This window comes from Hypanus sabinus, chromosome 16 (assembly GCF_030144855.1).
Source record: "Hypanus sabinus isolate sHypSab1 chromosome 16, sHypSab1.hap1, whole genome shotgun sequence".
Taxonomy (NCBI): domain Eukaryota; kingdom Metazoa; phylum Chordata; class Chondrichthyes; order Myliobatiformes; family Dasyatidae; genus Hypanus; species Hypanus sabinus.
This window is the reverse complement of record NC_082721.1, coordinates 85,259,276-85,287,087: the sequence shown is the minus strand read 5'-3', so window position 1 is coordinate 85,287,087 and position 27,812 is coordinate 85,259,276. Positions and strand designations below refer to the sequence as shown.

The 27,812-nt window shown below is 47.2% G+C and overlaps 2 protein-coding genes across 2 annotated transcripts in view; one reads left to right on the top strand and one right to left on the bottom strand.

Moving 5' to 3' along the window:
- The window catches only part of LOC132406537 (syntaxin-6-like), a 28,209-nt gene extending 16,653 nt beyond the window's left edge, over positions 1-11,556 (bottom strand). Inside the window, exons 1-4 of the mRNA XM_059992334.1 lie at positions 11,403-11,556; positions 7,345-7,514; positions 6,033-6,127; positions 3,827-3,889 (exon numbers count right to left, since the gene is read on the bottom strand). Coding sequence (XP_059848317.1) covers positions 3,827-3,889; positions 6,033-6,127; positions 7,345-7,514; positions 11,403-11,437 — 363 coding nt within the window. The 5' untranslated portion in view covers positions 11,438-11,556. The remainder of the gene's footprint in view (positions 1-3,826; positions 3,890-6,032; positions 6,128-7,344; positions 7,515-11,402) is intronic.
- An 8,630-nt stretch (positions 11,557-20,186) lies between these two features.
- On the top strand, positions 20,187-21,764 carry LOC132406536 (immediate early response gene 2 protein-like). The gene has a single exon (XM_059992333.1). The coding sequence runs from the start codon at positions 20,485-20,487 to the stop codon at positions 21,127-21,129; it is 645 nt and encodes a 214-aa protein (XP_059848316.1). The 5' UTR covers positions 20,187-20,484; the 3' UTR covers positions 21,130-21,764.
- Positions 21,765-27,812: the final 6,048 nt, after the last annotated feature.

Here is a 27,812-nt window from a genome sequence, read left to right as displayed (position 1 = left end):
CTAGTTCTTCTTCTATGTCTTAAGGTCTCATCGGTTTATATCTTCTCAGCAGGTCAGAGCCCAAGGAAATTGGGCGAGAGGATAAAAGGAGCAGATTCTGAGAAGGCCAATCTTTTTGAGGCCTAACCTCAACTGCAAACAAAAGAAGGGTAGACTCAAGCGGAGCGGCCACTGTCTGAGTGTGCCAGTGACAGAGTGTGAAGACTTCCGCCGAGCAGGCTTTGGCGTGAACAGGCAAAGACACCGTTAAGAAGAGGCAAGCCTTTTCCTTTTTTGCAAGAATGTAGTCAGGATGCAACACTCCTCCTGTCAGATGTGGGAATTCGGGACACTCAGCGGTTTCCCTGATGACTACATCTGAGGGAAGGGTCTGACTGGCCGGGTCAAGGAGTTGGAGCTGGAGCTGGATGTAGTCAGGGTCACTTGGGAGGCTGAAGATATAGACGAGTCTGTTGAAGAGGTGGTCACACCCAGAGTACCGGCTTCCGACAGCAGGTGGGTGGCCACCAGGAGAGGCAAGGGTAAGCAGTCAGTATACGGTTCCCCTGTGGCCAATCCTCGCAGCAACGTTTACCTCTTTGGATACAGCAACCCGTCAGAGCACTGCATAGGCCACTAGGCTGGCGGCCAGCTTGGAGCCTCAACAAGGAAGGGTAAAGTTAGGCAGTGCGGTAGTCATTGGGGACTCTACAGTTAGGGGGGCAGAAAGGAGAATCTATAGCTGCAGAAGAGACACCATGTTGCCTCCCAGGTGCTAGAGTCCATGCAGGATATTCTCCAGGGGAGGGGCAACAGCCCAAGGCTGTAGTGCATAGTGGAACCAATGACATAGGCAGAAAAGGGTAAAGTGTCCTACACAGTGTGTACATAGTGTTCGAAAAGAAGCTGAAGAGAAAGACCTCCGAGGTAATAATCTCCGAATTACTCCCAGTGCCATGGGCTAGTGCAGGTAGGAATGGGTTATAGCATGGATGAATGAGTGGCTGCAGGGATGGTGCAGGGGACAGGGTTTCAAGTTTTTGGATCATTGGAACCTTTTCTGGGGAAGGGCTGACCTGTACGCGTGACAGATTGCACCTGAACTGGAGGGGAACCAACTTCCTGGCCAGGTTTGCTGATGCTACTTGGGAGAGTTGGCAGGGGGCAGGGAACTGGAGCCTCAGGTCGGTTAAGGGAAGGATCAGACCCAGGAGTGATGGGTCGGATAGGTTGAAGTGTGTATATTCTACGCTTGGAGTATTCTGGGTAAAGGTGATGAACTTAGAGCAGTACGTGGGACTACAATGTTGCAGCCATTCCTGAAGCTTAGTTGAGACAGGAGCAGGAATGGGTGATTAGTGTATCAGGGTTTTGAAGCTTTAGAAAAGTCAGAGGAAAAGGTAAAACGGGGTGGAGTTGCACTAGTAATCAGGAACAATATCACAGCTGAACTCAGGAGATGTCATGGAGGGGTCAGTAACTGTCCATTTGTGTGGAACTACAGACCCTGTCATAGCCACCGGGACACTGAGGAACAGATATGTAATCAGATTAAGGAACTGTGTAAAATATTAGGGTTGTTGTCATAGGCGGATTTCAACTTCCCTAAAATAAACTGGGACTTCCTTAGTGCAAGGGGTTTAGATGGGGCAGAATTTGTTAAGTGTATCCAGGAAGGTTTCTTAAATCAATATGCGGACGGTCGAATGAGAGGTGCTGTACTGCACCTGGTGTTGTTTAATAAGCCTGGCCAGGTGACTGGCCTTCCAGTGGATAGTTAGGTAAGCTTATCTTTCAAGATTGCTATAGATAAGATGGTGGGAGAGTTTTAAATTAGAGTAGGGTAAGTTGCAACAGCATTAGGCAGGAACTAAGAACTGTTAATTGGGAACACCTTTTCTCAGGCAAGTTCACATTAGAGATGTGGAGGGTGTTTAAAGATCAATTGTTCAGTGTACAGGAAAGGACGGGGATGGAAGGATAAGAGAAACTTGGATGTCCAGAGAGGTGATGAATTTAGTCAAGAAGAAAAAGGAAAAGTATATAAAGCTTCGCTAGTCGGGAATCAAATGAAGCACATAAGAAGTTGTAGAGAAGCCAGAAAGGAACTAAAGAAGGAAATTAGGACAGCCCGGAGAGGCTATGAAAAGTCCTTGACAAATAGGATTAAGGTGAATTCTGAGGCACTCTATCCATACATTAAGAGTAAAAGGATAACTAAAGAGAAGGTGGGACCTCTCTAGGATAAAGGGACAGAGAATATGAGTGAGGTACTTTGCTTCAGTATTTACCAAAGTAAAGGATATATGACCAGCAGATCAGCTCTAAATAAATACCTTGGGGTGTTTAGAGGTCAAGGAGGAGCAAGTGTTGGGCCTCCTAAGGAGTATTAAGATGGATAAGTCCCCAGGGCCTGATGGGATATACCGCAGGTTATTGAAAGAGGCAAGAGACAAGATTGCTCAGCATTGACCAATATCCTTGTGTCCTCTCCAGCCACAGGCAAGGTTCCATAGGACTGGTGACTGGCTAACGTTGTACCTCTAAGAAGGGAACAAGGGAACTACGGGCCAGAGAGTCTCACGTCATTTGTCAGGAAATTGCTGGAGAAAATTCTTTGGGACAGGATATATGAGCATTTGGAACCCCATGGCCTAATTAGGGAGAGCAGCAGGGCTTTGTGCATGGCACGTTGTGCCTTACCAACATGATTGAGCTTTTTGACAAGGTAATGAGAGATTGAGGAGAACAGGGCAGTGGATGTTGTCTACATGGATTTTAGTAAGGCATTTGACAAAGTCCCTCATGGGAGGCTAATTCAGAAGATTAAGACGCACGGGGTCCGTGGTGAATTGGCTGGCTGGATTCAGAACTGGCTTGCGCATAGAAGATAGAGGGTAGTATTTGAAAGATTTATTCAAGCTGGATGTCAGTAAATAGTAGAATTCTGCAGGGATCAGCGCTGGGACCTCTGCTGTTTGTGATGTATATAAACGACCTGGATGAAAATGTAGATGGGTAGGTTAGTCAATATGCGGATGATACCAAGATTGGTGGAGTGGTGGACAGCGTAGAAGACCGGCAAAGGATACAGCTCGATATAGATCAGTGGCAGATATGGGCAGAGAAATGGCAGATGGACTGTAACCCAGATAAGTGTGAGGTGTTGTACCTTGGTAGGGCAAATGCAAGGGGACAGTACACTGTTAAGGGGAAGACTCTTATTAGTGTTGCTGAGCAGAGAGATCTTGGGAAGTAAGTTCATAGCTCCTTGAAAGTAGCTACACAGGTCAAGAAGGTGGTTCAGAAGGCTTATAGCATGCTTGCAAAGTGCACAAAATGCTGGAGAACTCAGCAGGCCAGGCAACATCTATGAAAAAAAAATAAGCAGCTGGCATTTTGGGCCGAGACCTTTCATCAGGGCTCTGGAGTGTGAAACTATTTCAAGAGGTTTCTGTTTTTAATAAATTTAGTCTTAATTTCCTTCAGATTATTTGCTGCTTTGAATCATCGCATTTGAAAACCAAATCATCAGGAAATCAAGTTCAGTGCAGGGACAATTCTGACTAATGAGCTCCATAAAGATGAGACAATATTATCATAGCGTAGGCTCACAGAGAAACACAGGCCAGGGGACCGAGAAACTCCCTTCCACTACAGCATCCGAGAAGCCGATTCATTCACGCTAGAGGACACACGGACGTCTCTTTCAAGATTAGCTCCCCTGATATCCCAGTACCAAGCTTCTCTGGAGTGAGACTCGAGTCCACCACCTTCTGCCTCAGAAGCAAGAGTGACCACACAGCAACAGAAAATGGGACTCAGGACAGTGAATCAACGGACTCACCTGTCGGTCACTGTTCTCGGCCGATGCGGTAGCAGATGGACTGGCAACATGATCTTTCATTTGCTGGTGAGAAAGAGGGACAGGTTACCATTGGAGACACCGGGGATTCACGAATCCAAGTTGTTGCATTACTGAATTCCCAGAATCAAATTCCACAACATTGGAAAAGCAACCGAAAGAAGGAACTCAGCGGGTCAGTGGAGGGAAATGTCTGTGGAGGGAAATGGACAACTTGGCTCTCAGTGTTTGTGTGTGTGTAGTTTTTCATTGATTCTATTGTCACTCTCTGTTCCACTGTGAATGCCTGCGAGATGAATCTCAGGGTGGTATAAGGTGAGATATTTGTACTTCGATAATAAATTTACTTTAAAATTTCAGTTCCTGCAGCAGCTTATTTTTTGCTCCAGATTCCAGTATCTCTATTCTCTGGTGCCCCCCCCCCCCACACTCAATCCCAAATAACTCTATGAAGAGTCAGAGCAAAACACACAAAATGCTGGAGGAACCCCGTAGTCCTCTTGAGGGGCCTCCGCCTGAAACATCACCTGTCCATTCTCCTCCACAGATGCTGCCTTGACCTGCTGAGTTCCTCCAGCATCTTGGGTGTGCTGCTCCAGATTTTCTAGCCTCCGTTGTCCCCTTTGTGTCACAGGGAGAGGGTGAGGTTGCAAAGGTCTCTCCCAATGGACGAGAGTGAGGTTCAGAACAGCCAGTGACACTCAGACACAGGGATCACAGCCCTATAAGGATAAGGCTACAGAGGTTACACTTACTCAAGCCCCTGCTCACGTTAGAGCTGCAAACCACTGCATCACTGATCATTGGAAGTAAATAGGATCATTGGCATAACCAAGTGGTTTTTGCAGCTACGGGGATAAAGCAGAGAGGTGGAACTAACTAGGGAGCTCTGCACAGAGACAAGTGTATGGACTGAACATCCATGTTCCTGTGTGAGGTCATTCACTGACTCTCTCTGAGAAGGGCCTGCTGGGAGGGTTTAATCCTGGTGGGAGTCGAGGAACAAAGCCCCATGCCGTTCCTCTTAGTGAACAAATTCTAGCCAGCAGCTTATTCCAACCAAGTACCCTCACCCAAAACAACCAAGATGAAGCCTTGAGACCTCAACTCCTGCCAAGGGCAATCTGTTTTGCCTCCACCTCCCCTCCCTTGGCTCCTAACCTCCTCTACAAGCAAAATCTCTTGGGTTTGGCAGTTCCAGCTGAGCCCACTCTGTCTTCCCACAGCAATCCCGATAAAATTCTAGAGGTTACATTGTGCCTTATAGAACAGAGTCTTAGAACAACACAGCATAGGAACAGAGCCCTTCAGCCCATCTAGTCTGTGCCAAGCTATTAATCCACATTGTCCCATCAACCTGCACAGGTACCACAGCCCTTCATACCCCTCCAATCCACGTACCCATCCAAACTTCCCTTCAATATTGAAATCAAACCAACATGCACCCCTTCTGCTGGCAGCTCATTCCGCACTCTCATCACCCTCCGAGTGAAAAACTTCCCCCCTTAAACATTCCATCTTTCACCCTTAAGCCATGACCTCTAGTTCTAGTCCAACCCAACATCAGTGGGAAAATGCAAGCTTGCTTTTACCCTCTCTATAGCCCTATATTCACCAGAACTCGGTCTTAAATGACAACTCCTTTATCCTTTCCCTTGGCCTTGATTCTCCCACTAGTCACTAGTCAGCTCCCTCTGCCAATGATCATGTTTTAGCTTAGTGGCATGATTAGTAGAGTCGCTACTTCACAGCTACCTAACATACTACCGGTAGTTTTACAGAACCAAGATGTTATCCTGTCAGTCAGAAATCGCTGCCCAGTGATTAGCGAAACTGCATCAACAATAAACTTTTACTCAGTTTTATTGTCTCGATGTTGTGCGTGTAGAATTTGTAAATTCTCCCCTTAACAATATGCTTCCAATGGTGCTCCAATTTGCTCCCACATCCCAAGGACACACAAGTTAATAGGCCAGTGTAAACTGCCCCTTGTGTGCAGCTAAGTGACACAGTCTAGGGGCAGTTTGGTCAGACCATCAGCAGGATGGTTTAGAGGCTGGCATGGACCAAGTGGCCTCTTTCTGTGCTATACAACAATAGCACTGGTTCTATGAAATGTCAGGGGACACAGCACCAACCTGCTTAACTATTCCTTCAAAAGACAAGTCGTTATTGTGGTATACACTACCTTCACGGTCTGTCTTGTTTGGACAACAAATGCCTTCCGCTCCAACAGTTCTCCTTTCTCAATCTTGAACTTCCGAGGGTTCGATTCCACAATGCGTCACAACAGTTAAGGGAGAATAAAAATGCGATAAAAAGAAAGAGAGGAAAAGTAGACAGAGAGAGCCATAGAGAGAAAGAACAGAAGTAAAGACAGAAAGATAGAGAGACCAGCATCCCACAGAATCTTGGGTTAATCAGCGAGAGATAAGGGTAACTCCATCCTAGTAAAACGCTGTTAGCTCTAATTATGAAAAGAAAACTTTCCGAACTAAGCAAAGATCTATAGTTTTCTTCCCTGCTCTTGTTCCTGTGGGGACAGAACAGCCAGTGCTCATCAACATCCTCAATAATTGTGACAAGAGTTTCTGCCCCCATCACCAGATGAAATATTTCTTCCCAACATAAGAATACATCCTATTTATATCCCCCCGCCCCCCCAGGACATTCTGCTCTTTCTAAGTGGAACAGACAACAGGAAATAAAGAGAAACTCGAGCATTTAAGGCTAAAACTAGGTGGTGGTCAGCTGAGTAATACTGCGGCAGAACGCTGGAACAATGTAGGGCATTGCCTCTCCCTCAGTGCTGGCTGGAGCAGGATTCTGATGGAGAAGTTTGCTGATGATACCAAAACTGAACTGCAGGAGATATCAGTGATCCAGCACAAACCCTCACTGATCAGCAAGGTACCTGGATGAGTAATTAAGAGTCATAGAGCCAGACTGTACAGATGCAGGCTCTTTGGCCCAACGAGTCCATGCCAACTACGATGCCACTCCCCAGTTAGTCCCACATTCCTGCATTTGTCCCATATCCCACTCAACCCCGCCCTGTATGTACCCATTCATCCATATCCCACTCAACCCCGCCCTGTATGTACCCATTCAACCTATACCCCACTAGACCCTGCCCCGTCCCATATCCCACTAGACCCTGCCCCTGCCCCCATCCCACTAGGGCCCACTCCATCTTATCCCACTAAAGCCGTTACCTCATGTCCTCATCTGCGTTTCTCTGAAATGATACTATTGAAATGGCGTGGAAGGATTTAAATAGTAACTGGTGAACAGAATCCGTTTCCTCATTTTTCATCAAAAGTTGTAAAATACTGAAGAGCCATCAACCATTGGGCAACAGACAGAGAACTGGGCACTGGCCTCCCCAGCATCGAGGCCACCTCCATAAGGCGATGCCTCAAATAGGCAGCATCCATCATTAAGGACCCCCATTGCCCATTTATATACAGGAAGTCTGAGGAGTCACTAGCAAAGGATATCGATCGTCTCCTCCAGATCCTCCAGGTCCCACTCGATGCTGCGGAGACTGTTACGAAGCTCGTTGGTGGTCCAGTCATACTCTTCTTTGCTGACACTGTACGTGTCCTGGAGCAGCTCACACCATCGATGGTACAGACTGCTCGCTGAGGTCACCGCCTTCTGCACCTCCCTGGGGAGGCAGAGTGGCAGTTCAGTGAATGCACGGCCAAATACCGGGGTGAATTCAATACTGGGGGGGGGGGGGGGGGGGAGGTTCGTCAGCATTAGACGCAGAGGGGACAGGTGACAGGACCCAGAACTACGTGGGAGGGTGCTTCCTGATGAAAAGGGTGGGGGGAGCTGACTGAGACAAGGACAGGAAAGAGCTAACCCAGCCCCACTCTCCCCGAGGAGGAGGAGAGGGAGTGTTGGAGGCAGGGAGACCCAGTCAGTCAGACTGCCAGGGGTAAAAGGGGAGGGGAAGTGGTATCCAGGGGACTGACCTGGATAAAACCCTGGCTCCAGAGAAGAAAGGGTTAACCACTTCCTCACTCCACCTTCAAGGGAAGAGGAGGAGGGAGATGCGGGTGCTGGAATGCAGGAAGTGAGGTACAGAGTGGAGTTGATAATAGTCCAGAGGAAATTCTGGGATTTCGGTGGAGAGGGAGGGAATGGTGGTCACAACAAGCTCTGGGAGAAAGTGAATTCTACAGTGACGTAGACAAGGGATTGGTGGGAGAAGTGGTGTTGAACTGAGTTTTGGTGGGGAGTGTGAATTGTGCAGGACAAGGGTGGTTGGTGTCACATGCCATTGGTGTAGGCCCGGCCCCAGGGAAGCCCAATTAGAACGTCTCCCCTGGCCCGATTGGAAACAGGGAGTCACAGTCTGACCTGCGATGCCACAGGTGATGAGCCAACCAGGCTGCCAGTGGAGTGAGAGAATTCTCCCCACCCTCACATCACCATCTCTTATTGAGGCACCACAGAAAGCATTCTGTCTGGAATCGCGGCCTGGTGTGGCCGCAGGACACTGCTCAGCTCGTCGTGGAAACTACCCCCCACCCCATGGGCTCTGTCTACACTTCTTGCTGCCTCAGTAAATCAGCCAACATAATCACAGACAGAAAATGCTGGAGGAACTCAGCAGGCCAGGCAGCATCTATGGAAATGAATAAATAGTCGATGTTTTGGGCTGTTCATCAGGGCTGACAAGGGAGGGTAAGACAACAGAACAGAAAGGTGGGGGGGGGAATTGAAGGAGGCTAGCTAGAAGGTGATAAGTGAAGGCAAATGGCTAGAGAAGAAGGAATCTGATAGGAGAGGAGAGTGACAACTACAGAAAAGGGAAGAGAAGTGACCCTGGGTCAGTGGTAGGCAGATGAGAAGAGGTAAAGGCTAGAGTGGAGAAAGGAAAAAGAGGGGAGGGAATTATTATTTTTTTTACGGGAAGGAAAAGTCGAGATTCATTCCATCAGGTTGGTGGCCACCAGACAGAATACAAGTTGCTGTATTGCTTCCCCACCCTGAGGGTGGCCTCATCTTGGCACAAGAAGCAAACGTGTACTGACTTGTCGGAACGGGAATGGGATTGGGAATTAGAAGGTTACGCCAGAATCTCGTGTTTCAAATAATCGAAGACTCTACACTGCCCGGACATCCTCTCATCTCCCCTTGCTGAAGAAGAAGCCCGAGAGCATATTCGGCCAGCTTCTATCCCACGGTTAGCAGACTGTTGTGCAGACCTCTAGGCCTCACTCTCTACCTCGTTGCACTTCACTCTTACTGTAGCTTTTACACTTTGCCCTGCATTGCTATTGTTCCACGAGCTCAAAGCACCGTGTAATGACCTGACAAGATTTTCACCGTCTCCCCGTACAGGTGGCAATAACAGGCCAATAGCAATACCTCTGATCTGGGATGGGGCGGACTGAACCAACACAACAGGTTTCATGTCAGCCTCAGGGAGTACACTGAATGGAGCAGCTATCTAGTAAACAGTGACAAATGCACACGTGACGCTCTGAATCAGGGGGAAATACAGGTCAGGATAGATCAGGGAGAAGACCCCAGCCCTCCTCTGGAACTGAGCCACGGGCTCTTCCTTATCTGTCTGGGAGCAGGTGGAGCATCAGCTTACTCTGCCTTTGGGAAGTCAGCACCTGCAGCACAGCAATTCTTCCCCGTCCCTGGCTCAGAATCATTATATAACAGGGCAGAGAAACAGGCCATTCAGCCCAACTCTTGTGCCAACCAAGCTGGTCCCATTTGCCTGGATTTGGCCCAGAACCCTACAAACTTTTCCAACCCATGTACCTGTCCAAATGTCTTTAAAATGTTGCCATTGTTCCTGTCTCAACCACTTCAGCTGACAACTGACCACCCTCCGCATTAACTCACCTCTCATAGAACCATCCAACGTTACAGCACAGAAACAGGCCCTTTGGCCCTTCTTGGCTGTGCCGAACCATTTTTCTGCCTAGTCCCACTGACCTGCACCTAGACCATATCCCTCCATACCCCTCATCCATGTACCTATCCAAGTTTTTCTTAAATGCCCGCATTTACCACTTCATCTGGCAGCTCATTCCACACCCCCACCACTCTCTGCGTGAAGCCCCCCCCCCAATGTTCCCTTTAAACTTTTCCCCCTTCACCCTTAACCCATATCCTCTGGTTTTTTTCACCCCTAGCCTCAGTGGAAAAAGCCTCTATCTATACCCATCATAATTTTATACAGCTCTATCAAATCTCCCCTCATTCTCCTACGCTCCAGGGAATAAAGTCTTAACCTATTCAACCTTTCTCTGTAACTCAGTTTCTCAAGTCCTGGCAACATCCTTGTAAATCTTCTCTGCACTCTTTCAACCTTATTAATATCCTTCCTGTAATTCGGAGACCAAAACTGCACACAATACTCCAAATTCGGCCTCACCAATGTCTTATGCAACCTCACCATAAAATTCCAACTCTTGTACTCAATACTTTGATTTATAAAGGCCAATGTGCCAAAAGCTACCTTTACTACCCTATCTACCTGTGACACCACTTTTAGGGAATTATGTAACTGTATTCCCAGATCCATCTGTTCTACTGCACTCCTCAGTGTCCTACCATTTACCTTGAATGTTCTACCTCTCAGGTCCCTTTTAAATCTTTCCTCTTAGACCTAGTTTTTGATTCAGTGAAAAGGCTGTGTGTATTCACCCTGTCCATGCCCCTCAGGACTTCAGACGCCTGGAGAAGATTTGCCCCTCAAGTCTCCCACACTCCAATGAATAAAGAAAGACCCTCTCTCTCTCTATTAACTCAGGCGCTAGAGTCCTGACAAAATTCTCATAAATCCTCTCTGACATCTTTCCAACTTAATTATGCCTTTCCTGTAACAGAAACGGTGCACAATATTCCATGTGACCTCACCAACGTCTTGTACAACTGTTACATTCCCCGCCTTCTCTTGGGTCTTTTATGGGAGGGCGGCGGAATTGATGGGAACATGGTGAAGATTAGTGAAAATACTGAATGGTTAGTGCGGATTAGACGGGCCAAATGGTCTGCTTCTGCGTTGTGTTACTCTGTGACTGGCATCGCAGCGCTCCAGATCCGACCTGGGGGCTTCTGCGCCCGATTCCGGATCGGGACTCGGACCCTCAACAACCGGCTGCTCCTCTGAGAAGACGCCCCCGGCCAGCCCAGGGGATGTAAACAGGGAGAGGAGCATCCAATGCGGGGATGGCAAGTTGCTCGCAACAGAATGAAATCTGGTCAGTGCGTGAACCCAAAGCCTCGCACGCTTAAACTCGCTCCTAATTTGGTGTCGGCGGAATTCACTCCATTTCTCCACCCCCGTTTCCCTCGCTACGGAGCCCATCCCGTACGAAATCTGGTGAGAAACCTGGGGGGTGGCCGTAAATCCAACTGGATGGAGGGAAGGTTGGGTGTTGGGAGAACTTATAAAGCCTTGTAAACTCAGAGGACCGAGAAATGGGCACGCTAGTTAGCCCAAGGAGGGCGTGCAATCACTGGCTGGTAGCTAACCCCTTCCCAGTGAGCGGGGAGAGTGCAATGGTTGATAACTCACCCCTTCACTACAAAGAAAGGGTCCTCCAGTGACATCTTTAACCGCTCGGATCCCAGCACCAGCTCCGCTTGATATCATCCGGGCTCGGCGCCCCGGTCACGTGAGCGGGGTCCGGGCTTCGGCAGCAACTTCGGCTCCGCTCCGCTTCGCTCCGTCTGCCGAGCGAGTGGCTCCAGCCCCTGGCGGCGGCAGGTCGAGCTGCGCACTCAGCCCCCGTCAATATCTGCCTTCACCCAGGGTCCAATTTCCCAGTTTGTTTAGTTCAGAACAGACCCCCATGAGCTGCACCCACCTATTTATTCACACTTTGAATTGAATTGACTTTATTTCTTACATCCTTCACGTGCGTGAGTAAAAATCTTTACGTAACGTCTCCATCTAAGCGTGCAATCGTAGTAATTTATAATAAACAGAACAGTCAATATACTACAGAGTACCCTCAGATCAGTGTGAATTAATCAGTCTGATGGCCTGGTGGAAGAACTGTTCCGGAGCCTGTTGTCCTGGCTTTTAGGCTGCGGTACCGTTTCCCAGGAGGTAGCTGCTGGAGTAGACTGTGGTTGGGATGACTTGGGTCCCCAATAACCTTACGGGCCCTTTTTACGCACCTGTCCTTGTAACTAGGAAGTTCACAACTACAGGTGGGCTGGGCTGTCTGCACCACTCTCTGCAGGGTCCTGCAATTGAGGGAAGTACAGTTCCCACACCGGGCAGTGATGCAGCCAGTTAGGATGCTCTCAATTGCACCCCTGTAGAAAGTTCTTTGGATTTGAAGGCCCATACCAAACTTCCTCAACCGTCTGAGGTGAAAGAGGCACTGTTATACCCTTTTTCACCACACAGCTGGTGTGTACAGACCACGTGTGGTCCTCGGTGACGTGGATGCTGAGGAACTTGGAGCTGTTTGCCCTCTCAACCCCAGATCCATTGATGTCAATAGGGATTAGCCCATCTCCATTCCTCCTGTAATCCATAACCAGCTCCTTTGTTTTTGCGACATTGAGGATGGTTGTTTTCTTGACACCTCTGAGTCAGAGAGATGACTTCTTCCCTGTAGGCCACCTCGTTATTGTTTGAATTAAGGCCAATCAATCTAGTGTCATTAGGAAATTCAATTAGCAGATTGGAGCTGTGAGTGGTGATGGGTATACAGGGAGTAAAGGAGGGGACTCAGTACACAGCCCTGAGGGGCTCCTGTATTGAGAGTCAGAGGGTTGGAGATGAGGGAGCCCCCACTTACAACCTGCAGGCAATCTGACAGGAAGTCGAGGATCCACCTGCACAGGCATTGTCAAAGCCGAGGTCTCTGAGCTTCCTATCGAGCCTGGAGGGAATTATGGTGTTGAATACTGAACTGTAGTCCAAGAACAGCATTCTCACATAAGCATCCTTCTCCTCCAGATGTGTAAGGACAGTGTGTAGAGTAGTGGCTATTGCGTCATCTGTCGATCGGTTGTGTCGGTAGGCAGATTGGACGGGGTTCAGTGTGGGTGGTAGCAAGCTGCAGATGTAATCCTTGACTAGTCTCTCAAAGCATTTGCTTACTATTGAGGTGAGTATGACAGGACGCCAGTCGTTCAGGCATGTTACCTTGGTCTTTTTTGGTACAGGGACAATGGTGGATAATTTGAAGCAGGACGGCACTCTACACTGGGAGAGGGAGAGATTAGAAATGTCTGTAAATGTGTTTTCGTCCTGGTTTGTCGTCCGATCCTGCAGCCTTGCGACTGTCCACTCGTTGGAAACACCTGCATACCCCAGCCTCAGAGATGACCAGGTTGCAGGTTGTCGCGGTGGCTTTCCTCGGAGGCTCAGAGTTAGCATGAAGGCGATTGCGCTTGTCTGGGAGAGAGGCCGCGATGTCGGCGGCACCACAACGTTAGGCTTTGTGCAACCTTCGCCACAATTTACCCTAGTCAATTCACAGGACAATTTACAAATACCAATTAACCTACTAACTTGTAATTCCTTGGACTATGGGAGGAAACTGGAGTGCCCAGAGGAAACCCATGCAGTCACAAGGAGAATGTATGAAGCCTTTACGGACAGTGCCGGAATTGAACACCAAACTCCGGAACACCTCAAGTTATAACAGTGTTGTGCTTACTACTTCGCTACTGAGGCTTGCTGAGTACTTTTATTGTTTGCTGGCATCTTGGAGCAGCACAGGAACAGTGTCATTACCCAAATGATATACGGTCACACGGTAAGCGGGGGTGGGTCGCTCAGGGATCAGTGGGCTTGCTCCTGGGGACTATTCACTCTAAGCTGCGTGGTGTGCGGCCATGCAGTTACAGAAACACTATTGAGCACGTGACATTAGTGGATGCAAACATTATAAGGTTATATAATGTTAATATAATGTGTGCAATCACTAGATAATAGATTTCCTGATAGTGAGAAAGGCAAACTTTTGACTCTAATGCTATTGTAAACTCAACCAATTTTGAATTTGGAAAAGAAAATTTTCGACTGACAAAAGAATACTCAGTCATTATTATGAACTGCAATGAAAGTGTTGCCTCAAAAATATTGCAGCAGTACTATGATTTCAAATTTGTCATTTCTGAGAAAGGTAGGACTTGTTCAATGAAGATGTTAACCGATATGTTGAACTACATGCTTAGAAATGAAGAACTGCCAATTCTTGTTGACGTCGTTGGAACATTTCAATCTCCTGGTGCTGACTGTGAACGTCTTATAAATTTGATCAGAAGTAAATCCAGATTAAGACGCATCTTTCACCTGGATACAAAATTAATCTGGACAGGGATTTGTAATAAAGACAGATGAGAAAAAGTTTTATGAAATGTGAAAGATTTTCTTTGTATTGTATCTCATCATGTTCTTCAATTAATAAATAAAATCAGAAGTATGTGGTTTTTCAATTTTCTTTCTAAATATTCATAGTATGCATATTACAAAAAAAAATTAAGTGCCGCAGTTTCCAGGCTGTGTAAAAATTTCCTGCTCGGAGCAATGACTGGTCTATGCAGCTGTAAAGAAATAGAGGAAATATTCTTCCTGGGCCTGTCTAAGATGGTTGTTCATGGGTTCAGGCAGTGGTCTGACCAAGCCAACTGCCCACCCCTCTTCTGGAATTAAACTCATGCCCAGGAGGAGAAGCATGCAGTTTCTATGGACACACTGGGGGGGGGGGTGGGGAGGGTTCTGAGAACGGTATTCCCCTCCCCCTAGGAAGTGAGCATTTTGTAGATGATATAAACATTATTTTAATTTGAAATTGAAAATAGTATTGCAAATCCCTGCAACACGCACACAAAATGCTGGAGGAACTCAGCATGCCAGGCAGCATCTATAGAAAAGAGTAACAATTGGCAGGACTGGGGTGAAGAAACTAGGAGTAGATTTAAACGGTGGGGGGATGGGAGAGAGAAACACAAGGTGATATGTGAAACCAGGAGGGGGAGGGATGACATCGAGAGCTGAGAAGTTGATTGGTGAAAGAGATACGGGGCTGGAGAAGGGGGAGTCTAATAGAAGAGAACGGAAGGGCAAACCTAAGCCATCACGTGGGCTCATTGGGGTCCATACACAGTATAAAATTCTTCCACTACTGAAGAGGACCTTTTATTGTTCTAAAGCAACGTGGGGCAGCAGCAGGACCATTGTCATTTTGTAAGAGGTGGAACAAGGCTCACGCTCTTAACCGACAGTGCAGAGATAAAGCATTTCACCTGCAGAACCAACAGAATAGGTAGATGTGCCTATTCTGCCAAGAGATGTGTTAAATCACTGCCTAAAGCTGTAGCAGGTTGCAAACTCAGTCCGCTCCATCATTTTATATATATGATATAGGAATGGAAATAGGATATTTGGCCATCGAGTCTGCTGCGCTTTTTTGTGCCATCTTCCCTTTAGAATACTTCTTAATCTTTGGGATGTATTTATTCACTGTCTTCCAAATTGCTTCCAGAAATCCCAGCCATCACTGCTCTGCCATCATCCCTGCCAGTGTTCTTTTCCGAGCGAAACTTGATTGTGATTCTGATTCTGAGAAAGAAGGGTAACTGGAGTGTGCAGGTCAAGAAGAGAAATCGAATTCACACAGGTCACATGAGATGCCTAGGGGGTGGTGTTCCAGAGTTTCAGAAATGGATTCTGTGAAGGCACCACACTGAAGCCCAGATGTGCTGTAGTGGCACCTTCCAGCACTGCATAAACTGTTAGTACACCAAATGTAACAAATCAAACAAGGTTCAGAAAGTTAAATAAAGCAGTGGGAAGTCCCACAAAGGGTCTCCACCCAAAACCTAGTTTGTCCATTTCCCTCCATAGGTGCTGCCCGACCTGCTTCTATTTCAATCTAATTTCAGTCACTGAGGATTTGGGTTGAGCAGCTTCCCATCTGTCCACTTTGGAGGGAAGTTTAATGGAGATGAGATGCAATAATGCAGCAAGAAAGACTGAGAAACGTGTTGAGGCAATATTGCAGGCTTGTTTGACACAATCTTTCCTGAGAATAGTCCTGTCGTACAGTATCACTGAATGGATGTTGTGGTGGAGTAAGCATAAGATGGAGACTAACATCTCTCAGCAATCACATCAAGGAGGGAAACTTGGCCACCCTAAGTCTGAGGGAGCTACACCTGAAGTTTTCATATCACCACTGGAGATGCATTCAAATCTTTGCACAGGAGGGGAATTTAAATGAATTAAATAACTCTTTTTTTTTTTAAGTAATGAACTAAGGTGTGTGGGAAACTACTTCAGGACTGTTAAAAATCCATCTGCCTTAGTGCATGAGATCTGTTTCTTCACCTGGTGCAGATCTTCCCAAGTGCTCCCTGAACCAGCCCAGAGACACATCAGGCTGAAGTTATCCAGCTAAAGGTATAAAGGGCGTGAAGTGAGTGGTATATGAAGGTAAGTCACAGAGCAGCTTTAATCTTCAAATTTTGGAACTGGTTCAGTGTGTTAAAGACCTTCCTCTGTTCCTATATTGTGAACACCCAGAATGACCATGAAAGGATAGTTGTAGCTTTAAGTATAAACTTGAGTAATAGATTGCTGTATGGATTGCAATATCGTTTGCTGCATTCTCATTGAATTAATAACAGGTGGAAAAACTGAACACTGATGTTACCATACAGTATGGAAACGATATGATGCCAGCGAGCAATCCTGCTACTGTCAACATCAAAACGGTCCACAAAACTGCTTCGTTCTCTTCCTTTACATCTTCTTTTTCTGAGGCTCTGGTACTGTTGGAGCCTGTGATCTACAGCTCGATGGTGTGTTTTCGGGCCAACTGAGTCTCGGGAGGCAAGCGGCGTCCTCGCGGCCAGGAAGCTCGGAGGCGCGGTGTGGGCCCATCGTCGACTCCATTTCTCGCCAATTAAAGCAGAGGCAGACTGGAAACATTGAGGCGAGTCCGGAAGGCGAGCGCGTGTTCAGTGTTGTCTACCAGCTTCTCGCTCGCTGCTGCCAGAGAAGGTGCCTGTGTGTAACGGTTCCTCTCTCTGCTCCCCAAGGAAGGACCCTGCGTTTGAATGATCTCTCTGTTTTCCTTGATGCTGTTGGAGGATGGTGCCAGAGAGGGATCAATCGCTGTGGTTTGTGGGATAATGAGCAGCAACTGAGTCAGTGTTAGTTAACGTATCAGAGCAGAATTAGACCATTTGGTCCATTGAGTCTGCTCCACCATTTTATCATGGCTGATCCATTATCCATTTCAGCCCCAGTTTCCTGCTTTCTCCCCATATCTTTTCGTGTCCTGACTAACCAAGAATTTATCAACCTCTGCCTTAATTATACCCAATGACTTGGCCTCCACAGCTGTCTGTTGCAATGAATTCTGCAAATTCCCCACCATCTGGCTAAGGAAATTCCACCTCATCTCCATTCTAAAAGAATGTCTCTCTATTCTGAGGCTGTGTCCTCTAGTCCTAGACTCTCCCACCATAGAAACCATCATCTCCACCTCCACTCTATCGAGGCCTTTCAACATTTGATATTTCAATGAAATCCCCCTTCATTCTTCTGAATTCCAGTGAATACTGGCCCAAAGTCATGAAACACTCCTCATATGACAAGCCTTTCAATCCTGGAATCATTTTTGTGAACATCCTTTATATCTCTCCAATGTCAGCACTTCCTTTCTTAGATAAGGATCCCAAAACTGCTCACAGTACTCCAGGTGAAGCCTCACCAGTGCATTATAAAGCCTCAACATTACACCTTTATATCCTAATTCTCTTGAAATGAATGCTAACATTGCATTTGCCTTCCTCACCACCGATTCAAACTGCAAATTAACCTTTAGGGAATCCTACCCAAGGACTCACAAGAGTTTTTAAAATTTTGTCATCAGATATTTGAATATGCTCTCCATTGAGAACATAATCCATGCTCTTATTTATTTTAACAAAGTAGAAGAAATAAAGTAACTCAACAAAGTAAAACTAAGAAATTCCCCTACTCTTCTTTTAACTAGTGTCAGGGTGTTGCCCACAGGAAGTAGGAAGCTCTTTAATTTATATAGGCTCTCTTGCACAGGATTGGAAAAAGCCACAGAGAGTTGTAAACTTGGCCCACTCTATCATGAGCACAAGTCTTCCCACCATCTAGGACATCTCCAAAAGGTGGTGTCTCAACAAGGCAGCGATAATCAGTAAGGAGCCTCACCATCCCCTCTGTCAGGTTCCTAAAGGTTGTTATAGCTGGGGGTGATAATGGGGACAAGCTCTCACAACCTATTCAATGCTCCCCAAAGAGCCCCTGACAACCAAGTCCAGCTCCTGGCCTTCATGTGTGGCTACTAAGCCCAGCAGAGCCATTTCTACTGACAGGAGAAGGAGTCAATGCAGGTTACTGGCGCCTTAAAACCAGTCGCTTCAGGCAGATGGGACTCATCAGCCGTGGTTGGCAGCTCATCTAGGAGAAGGAAATCTCTGATCTCCACCCTCCACTGCCTTGCGGCTACACCCACTCAGGGGCAAGGCTTTGGAGTCAATCCCAAGGGAAGAATCCAGGGCAGGAGTCCCTAAGTTAGTCCTATCTTGATTTCAACACTGACTGGCAACTCTTGTGACATTGCTGGTGTCAAACAGTATCGGTCTCTGCCATTCCTTTGCATTCATCAGATGTGTAAAGAGGAAAAGCCTGGTACATGGGCAACAGCTTGCTCTTCTTATCGTATATCCAGACAGCTAGGGGGCATCGTCCACAGTCGACCCCGGCCGACGGAGGCCCTCACAATGTCAGGGAGGAGAGGCAGGAATCTGAAGACTCACACTCAATGTTTTAGGAACAACTTCTTCCCCTCTGCCAATAGATTTCTGAATGAACCATGAACACAACCTCACTTATTGTGCTACTTATTTATTTTATAAACATTTCTTATTATAACTTAGTAATTTTTAATATATGTTGCACTGTACTGCTGCCACAAAGCAACACACTCAACGTCAGTGATGATAGACCTGATTCTGATCTGGATGATGGCACACATGACTCAGCAAAGCTCCCTCAGTGAGTCAGCTGGAATTTTTGGAATGGGGGTTGAACGCACAAATCCCCTCAGCAGTGGGGCTTTGTAAAAGACAGAGAGGAAGAGTGTGTCATACAGTGTATATAACCTATCACAGGGAATCGAACTCCGATGGATGGTGGCTGGCGGTGTGCAGTGTTACAATGCTGATGTGCACGCTCCTGATGGAACTGCTTGGCCCCTGCTCCAGAACACAGGGTTGAATCCTGACCTGGGGGGAGGGGGCGGGGGGCTGCAAATGCGGTGTTCGCACGTTCTTCCTGGCACCTTGGGAGTTTCCTGTTTCCTCCCACACCCTAAAGATGTGTGGGATTGGTGGGTTAATTGTCCATCATAAATTGTGTGTCATTGAGAGGTGGAAACCAAAGGGAATGTTAGAATAAAATGAGTCAGGCGAGAATTAGTGTAAAAATGGTTGGATTTGTGTACTGTTTATATACTAGGTGTTTGTGTTTCTATACAATCCACATTTGCCACCCCAAGTACATCACTACAACAGAGAACAGAAAATCCTAGAAATACTCTGCAGACCTGGCAGCATCTGTGAAGGTTATCTCTTGTTCCTTTCTCATCAGAAGCTGCTTGACCTGATGATCATTCCCAAGCCCCTTCTCAGATTTAATTTCAGATTTCAGACATCTGCAGGCTGCTTTTCTATGTTGCAGCCCGTAGGATTTCGTGACCCTTTCGTTACAACCCCCACCGAGAGGCGCCAAAAAACAATAATAATTTTAAAAACAGCCAGTTTCATCTGAGAATAAAACCGGATGTGGTCTCCCATCTGCGGGGAAAGTAGGAAGGAAACGCATCTGGGAGTTTCCAACAATACCATATGTGGATATCGGAAACACAGACGTCACCCGGGCTTTCCGCTCGCTGAAGTGACTTGGCGCCGCATCCGCCCAGCCCATATATGGGGAGAAGCGGAGAGCGGGGCAAAATGTGGGGCTCTGCAATAAAGTTGAGAGGCAGGGACATAACGTGAGAAACAGGCGAGTTTAATATTTAGCGGCCGAAAAGTAATAACAACAGGATACATTGGGAGTGGGGAACATTATTAACGTTTGGGTGGGCGAGAGAACAGTAAATACTTTTTTAATAACCCCGAATCTTGGTTCATGAAGCAGCTTCTTACAGTTTTAAAATCTTTAAAATCCCTCAGACTAACTGCGAGTAAAGTTGGTAAAAACGGCCAACAGCAGAACGTTAGTAAACATCAGTGAAGTAAAAGGAGGGCGGGATATCCTGTTCAATGTCCGGTGGAGGGTAGGGGAAGTGGTGACGGGAGAGGGGTGTGGAGTATCGAGGGGGGGTGGAAACTACATAAAGGAAGGCTCCTGCCCGCGGGCCGGTGATTGAAGAAACGGCGAGGAAGAGGCAAGGACGGAGGTTTGGCTGGCAGTGTCAAGTTCCTGTCTGTTCTTCTCCGATTGAAAAGGCTTATTTAAAGTGATCCGTCACTCCCTCCTCCAGCAACAGCCTCTGCTCCTCCTCTCTCCTTCCCAGTAACTCCACAAGTCTGTTCCACGGGTCCCGTCTGCCCTATTACCTCCCAGACTACGCCAGCCCATGGATTTGAAAGCGGAGGCTCAGCGTGTGATGGCCGTGGCGTTGGGCAAGATGTACAGCTGCCGGCTACAGAGAGGCGGTGCTCGCCTTCACCGGAGCTTGCTGTTGTCCTTGGTGCTCAGGGGAGCCCAGGACGTCTACCTCGGCCTCAGAACCGCCCGTCTGCCGGCGCGGGAGGAGCCGGCCGCCACCGTAATGGAGGTGGAGGACCAAGTCCGAGGAGCCGACTCGGCGGGAAGTCCTATCGAACTGATGGACTGCTCGGCGCAACCTCTCGCTGCGACGGAGAGCCCGTCGCAAAGGATCGAATCGCAGGGGGTTTCCGGGCGATGTATCCAGTCGGGACAGTGCGAGCCGGCTCAGAAAACAGCCGAACACCAGCCAGTCGTTCACCGGGCGGAAAGGGGCAGGAAGCGGACGAAAGTCTGCCCTGAGCCCGAGGGTCTCCCGAGCAAGCGGGCCAGGCTGGAGGAGCAGGAGGAGAGAGAGGCGAGCCCTCCTCCGTCTCACGTCCTGGCGTCTAGCCTGGGGACGGGACTGCAGATTAAAGTCAAAGAGCAGCCGGTGACACAGGGACCACCGATCTGGCGGGACAGAGTGCTGGGCGAGTTGTCCATGTGGGTCCGACCCATCGTGGCTTACTGAGAGGCGCTGAAGCTCGAGCAGGTTTTGGCTCGGAAACTGACCAGAGCTTTTGGCAAAGGAGTTTGCCCTGAAATCCGGACGAGGCAACTCCCTGCTGACCGAGAGATCCGCCCATCTGGCCGTGCTGAGTCGCCTTTGAAGGTGTCTGAACAGCGAAGAAAGCTGAGGGAGGACAAAGACTGAGCAGAGATTATGGTGCCTCGAGCCTAGAAGCGACCAGACCAATTAGTATCATGTTGCACAGCGGCAGGATTCTCCCTGAATAATCCTGACTTGTTAGAACTCGGTTTGTCCTCCGAACCGTCAACAGACTGATCTCGCTATTTGTTTAAAGTCTACGTGCGTGTGTGTGAGAGAGACAGAGGAACCCGCTCATTAGCCGTGGGCGACATGAGTCACGCACATTGAACTTGTTACACCTCATTGCGTCAGAAGGTAACTTATATGGAAGTCGGAAATATATTTTTAAAATTCAGGACTTGTTTGGCATTGAGTGTCACGCATCATCCTTTTAAAGACTTATTTTACACTTCAAACTTGATGGTATTATTACCTCTGAAGTTCAATTCTGCATACTTGAAATGTAGTTGTAAAATTTTAAATTTGAAATGGACCAATAAAAATGATTTTTTTAATGAAAAGCTAGTTCTCACTGATTCCATTATCGCTTTAAAGCTCTGTTACTAGAGTGGTTCTAGTCAGGGATTTCTGATTAGGAGCTGTTAATCAAAGGCAGACGGATTTGATAATACGTACATTAGATAAGGTGGAGTGGGGGTGGGGGGGGAAGTCCACCAGGAAGAATTGAACACTGGGGGGTGGAGCTTGCGGTGCCGGGGCTGATGTAACTCGCCCTGGCGTTGCTGGTAGCTGGAAACGCCTTGGCTCCCTGTCTCCTGGGCAGGAAGGCATGAAACCGGGCTTCCTTCCTGGCTCCCGAGAATAGCGTGGTGAGGGGGGGGGGGGACACCTGTCATTTGGAAAGGAAATCACTTTCCGACATTGGGCAGTAATTTCGCAGGCTCGCAACCTGCATTGACGCGTGGTATTACTAATGAGTGGGGGACCTTGCAGCCTGATTATTGTGGGGTTATTTTCGGGCTTCTCTCCCACCTTAATGGTGGATCAGCTTTGGCTACGGGGTGGGGTGGGGTGGGGGGGGAGCGGAGAGGGTTGGAGAACAATAGCGTAATGCTTGACAGCACCAGCAACCTGGGTTCAATTCCTGCCGTTGATCGTGTGGGTTTCCTCCCACATCCCAAAGACATGGATTAGAAGGCTAATTGGTCAGTAGGGAGTCGTTGGACCCGAGGGGCCTGTTATTGTACTTTATCTCTAAATAAAATGAATGTCTTTATTTTTAACGGGGGGAGGGGTGGAAGGAAGAAAGCTCTGATTGTATACCCCTTCCCCCCCAGCACCGCATTGAGATGGCAGCAACAGTTATCCGTCCAAGTCTTTTGACAACATGGCTCACAGCTAATTACTGACCCTCTACATCACCAGATTGGGGAGAAAAAGTAACTGGTAGGTGGGTCTTGTTGAGGGGAATGTTGTTCAACTAACTCTGCTACAGGAAGACATGTGACAGGTTAGTCATATCATTATAATTGGAGTGTGAGAGGTGACTTAATTCCTGTAGTATAATAAAGACATGAAGCAGTTATTACCTAACCAGTTAAACATCTGCACCTGGTCAGGATTTGCTATATAAATATCAATAAAATATTATAGATGAATTGTTAAGAAACTATTTTCAATTTCTGGAGGATAAAAAATAATTTTGCCAAATATGTGCAGTTCCTCTGAATTTGATTGGAAGATCTGCTCTCCGGAGTTTGGAACCCCAGGAGTTTTCTGACAATCGGTGGTGAAGCCCTAAAGGCGTTTTGGTATTCCATTGTAGTGGTCAAAGAGGGTTGAGGCCTGGAGTTCTGCTGCAGCCTTCTGTCTCACAGGCTCTGGTCAGCAAAGATGTGTGTTGGATCAAAGCGGGTGTCAACACTCAATGTGGCCCACACAAAATGCTGGAGGACTCAGCAGGTCAGGCAGCATAAGGAGGGAAATGGACTGTCAATGCTTCAGGCTGAGACCCTTTGTCAGGGCCTGGTCTGAAATGTTGACTACTTATTTCCCTCTGTAGATGCTGCCTGACTTTGAACACTATTACAGTGCAGTACAGGTCGCACAGCCCATAATGTTGTGCCAACCTTTAAGCCTACTCTAGGATCAATCTAACCCTTCTCTCTGATGTAGCCATTATTTCCACCCTCCACATTCCGACGTAAGAGTTCTTACTTCCCTCTAATGTATCTGCCTCTACCACCACCCTTGACAGGGCATTCCATGCACCCACCACTCTGCAAATTACTTGTTTCTAGCATTCTTTTCCCCTCCCACCCCGACATTTTCCTCCAAAAACCTAAAATTGTACCCCCTACACTTGTATGTCCGACATATAATGCTCTGTAACTTCCGCCACCTCCAATGGGATCCCACTACCAAGCACATCTTTCCCTCCCCCACTCTTTCTGCTTTCCGCAGGGATCAGTCCCCACGTGACTTCCTTGTCCATTCGTTTCTCCCCCACCCCCCCATTCCTTCCCACCAATCTCCCTCCTGGCACTTATCCTTGTAAGCGGAACAAGTGCAACACCTGCCCTTACACTTCCTCCCTCACCACCACCCAGACAGTCCTTCCAGGTGAGGTGACATTTCACCTGTGAGTCGGCTGGTGTGGTATACTGTGTCCGGTGCTCCCGGTGTGGCCTTTTATATATTGGTGAGACCTGACACAGACTGGGAGACCATTTCGCTGAACACCTACGCTCTGTCCGCCAGAGAAAGCAGGATCTCCCAGTGGCCACACATTTTAATTCCACGTCCCATTCCCATTCTGATATGTCTATCCATGGCCTCCTCTACTGTCAAGATGAAGCCACACTCAGGTTGGAGGAGAAACACCTTATATACTGTCTGGGTAGCCTCCAACCTGATGGCATGAACATTGACTTCTCTACCTTCTTTTAATGCCTCTCCTCCCCTTCTTACCCCATCCCTTATTATTTATTCCCCCCCTTTTTTCCTCTCTCTGCCCCTCTCACAATCACTTTTTCCCTCTTTATCTCCCTCTGGTGTTCCCCTCCCCCTTTCTTTCTTCCTAGGCCTCCTGTCCCAGGATCCTTTCCCTTCTCCAGCTGTGTATCCCTTCTGCTAATCACCTTTCCAGCTCTTAGCTTTACCCCTCCCCCTCCTGTTTTCTATCATTTCGGATCTCCCCCTCCCCCTCCTACTTTCAAATCTCTTACTATCTTTTCTTTCAGTTAGTTCTGACAAAGGGTCTTAGCCTGAAACGTCGACAGTGCTTCTGCCTATAGATGCTGCCTGGCCTGCTGCATTCCACCAGCATGTTGCGTGTGTTGCTTGAAATTCCAGCATCTGCCGATTTTTCTCATGTTTGCACCCTCTACACTTGCTGAGCTTGTCCAGCATTTTGTATATGTTGCTCAAAGATTACAGCATCTGCAGCAGCTCCTGTTTCTTAACACTAAGAGCATGTGATTTTATACCTTCCTAGTTCCTGCAGGGGCCTTGAACTTTCAAAATCTGAACTCAATGCAGTCTTCAGTTTCAGTCCCTACTGATGTCCTGAAACTAAACAGTGCCCCGTTGTGTTTTGCAAGTATTTACTTTTTGCTTCTTACCAAGAAAATCTGCTCCAATTTCCTACCCTGTGCCTTATGTAAATATTTGTTTTTCTTTCAGCATTTTGATAACCTTCCAGGAACTGCAGAGCTGCATTGACCCATATACTCCTTAGTGAGCTGACGGAAAGACGTTTGCATCCAGAAGTGGGATCAGATTTGCAGGCATTGAGAGTATAGTCAATATTATCAATGACATAATTACAGTTTGCAGACATCACTAACTACTAGACTGCTGGAAAATCTCATCTGGTTGTCCAGGGAAGTTTGCTGTTCTTAACCAGTCCAGCTAGTCCAGCTCCAAACCTCTTTAACTGCTTCTGAAATGGCCAGTTCACAGTCGCTTAATAAGTGCCCACCTGTGCCGTGACAACACAAGAACTAGATGGGACATCTCTGAACAGTATGTGAATGTTCATGGCTCAAGATTGATGAGCTAGTTCAGGTCAAGGGGATACTTGCCTCCCCACTCTGTTGACCATTGAGTCGGTGTGTTTCCGGCAAGTTGGAGCCAAACTTTGCTTGACCTGGGTAATGAAACAATAGTCACATCATGACACAGAAACCAGGCCACCCAGCACAGCTGATTTAGAACTTAGTACAGCACAAGAACAGCACTTTCAGATCCTGATGACACCTAATCTCTTCTGTCTGCACATAGTCCTTATTATAGATCCAACTCTTCCCCTCCATTTCTGCACATTCGCGTGATTATCTAAGAGCTCTTAAATGCCTCCAGCTCCTTTGAACCTCCCCTCACCTGAAATGCATGCCCTCTTGTTGTTGTTCCTTCTCACACCTTGTGGCCCATCAGGTGGCACTTTTGCCATTTCCATAGCATTCGACAATTTTTTTATGAGCCAGCTTGACGCACAACCCAGCACGGATGGAAAGCGTGCAAGGAGCTGGCTGGATTTGAACTCGGGACCATACCTCAGAGTCCACTGTTGAAGACACTACGCCACTGGCTGGCTACTCTATCTAGGCCTCTCATGTAAGGTCTCCCTTCAACCTCTTGCTACTCTGGCGAAAACAACCCTCGTTTGTCCAACCTCTCCTTGTAGCTCATGACCCCTAATCCAGCCAGCACCCCCTTCTGCACCCTCTCCAAAGGTTCCACATCCTTTATATAATAGGGAGATGAGAAATGAATACAATTATAATAGTCATTTAGACTGAATTAATCACGGGAGAGCTGGCAAATATTTCATAAAATTACAAATGGCCCAATCAGGTGAAGGACATTCGAGTCATCATAATTGGCTGGCCCTTTCCTGAAACGGCCGTCACTCACCCGGCTAATTCCCCCTTACCCCTGTGAAAGATGGCGATGTGGATGAGGCCGTGAATCAAAACCAAATCATTTCAGAAATATTTTCCCATCTTCTGACTCACAAGTTAAATAACATCTGACCAGGATCTAATTGTAGCCCATGACTAATGATATGGGCGGAGGAAACGCCTGACATATTGATTGTTTTTGAGATATATACTTGTGATTACTATCCAGAAACATAAAAGTGTGAAGTGCATTCAATTATCAATGTGTGGCCTTGAAGGAACCAGTTGGCATGACGATGGCACACGGGAACAGAAAGAACCAGATGGACATCAAGTCCACTCTGCAGTTGAAGCACTTCAAGGTCCTTTTCCTTATCCCCATGTACCCTCGTACCTGTCAAACATTTATCAATACTCAGGTTTAAAATTAACACTTGGCTTGACCACTGTTTGTGTTTGTAGTAGAGGGTTCAAAAGTTTGACCATTGTAAACAGAAGCGTTTCCAAGCCTCGCTCTTGAATGGCCTGTCTCTAACTTTTTGACTCTGCTCTCTCGTCTCAGACTTCCTGGCTAATGAAAGGAGTGTCTCCCCAATTACTCAATTCAACTTTCTTTAGTATCTTGAAAGCCTCTATCTAACTCATTCCCACTGCCATTTGGATTCAAGGCAATTACAACCTCAGTTTCTGAAGATTCACCTCATGATACAACCCCAGTAGCCCTGGTGCTATTCTAATAAATCTGCACCACACTGACTCCAGCACAGTTCACCCTTCCCAAGCTGTGGTACCCAAAAACAGTACTCAATGTGTGGTTAAGCATGAACCAAACCCTTCAGCCTATCTCATCAATGCCAGCCACAAAAAGAGAGCATAGCCTGGATGCTGGGGGTCCTTGATAATTGATGCTACTCTCTTGTAGATGTGCTCAATAGTTCTGCGTCGATCTGCTCATTCTGGCCCCTTGCACGTAATCGTCAAGGCCATAGCTTCTGCTATTCTCTCCCGAAAATTCCCCAACTCTCTTTCCCCCTTCAAAACCTACCCTCACTGAGTAAGATTTGATCACCTACCCTAATATCCCCCGGTAGTCTTCAGCATAAGTTACAAACCATGAATTAGGAACAGGAGTAGGCCACTCAGCCCGTCAAACCCAATGCCACATTCAGTAAGTTCATAGCTATTTTGATTGTAAACTCAAACCTGCATTCCCTTCCCAAATGAAATGCACTAAATCCATTTTTAAACAAAAAGCAAGCTATTTCTTCCCAATTTCCCCCCACCAAGCCAAAAAGAAAATGAAACCGGCCAACTAGATGGAGAGGCCCCACAAAGGAAAAGATCTTGTTGCTCAATGTGCAGTGCTTCAGATATTCTGATAGTTTACGTGTTCTCACCAGTACTGTAGTGAGTGCCACAGTCTCACTGATGTCCAAGATTTAGGAAGCATAACATAATTTTTTTGTAATTCCTCTAGTGATATACACCATCATAAAAACTGTGAGACGTAGGAGCAGAATTAGGCCATTTGGCCCATCAAGTCTGCTCCACCATTCCATAATGGCTGATTTATTATCCCTCTCAACCTCATTCTCCTGTCTTCTCCTGTAACCTTTGACACCATAAAGAACCTATCAACCTTTGTTTTAAATTTACCCAATGACTTGCCCTCCACAGCAAAGTCATTCCACAGATTCA

What these genes read in the sequence shown, in the direction of transcription:
- LOC132406536 (XM_059992333.1), top strand. Translation starts at nt 20,485, where the DNA reads ATGGATTTGAAAGCGGAGGCTCAGCGTGTGATGGCCGTGGCGTTGGGC.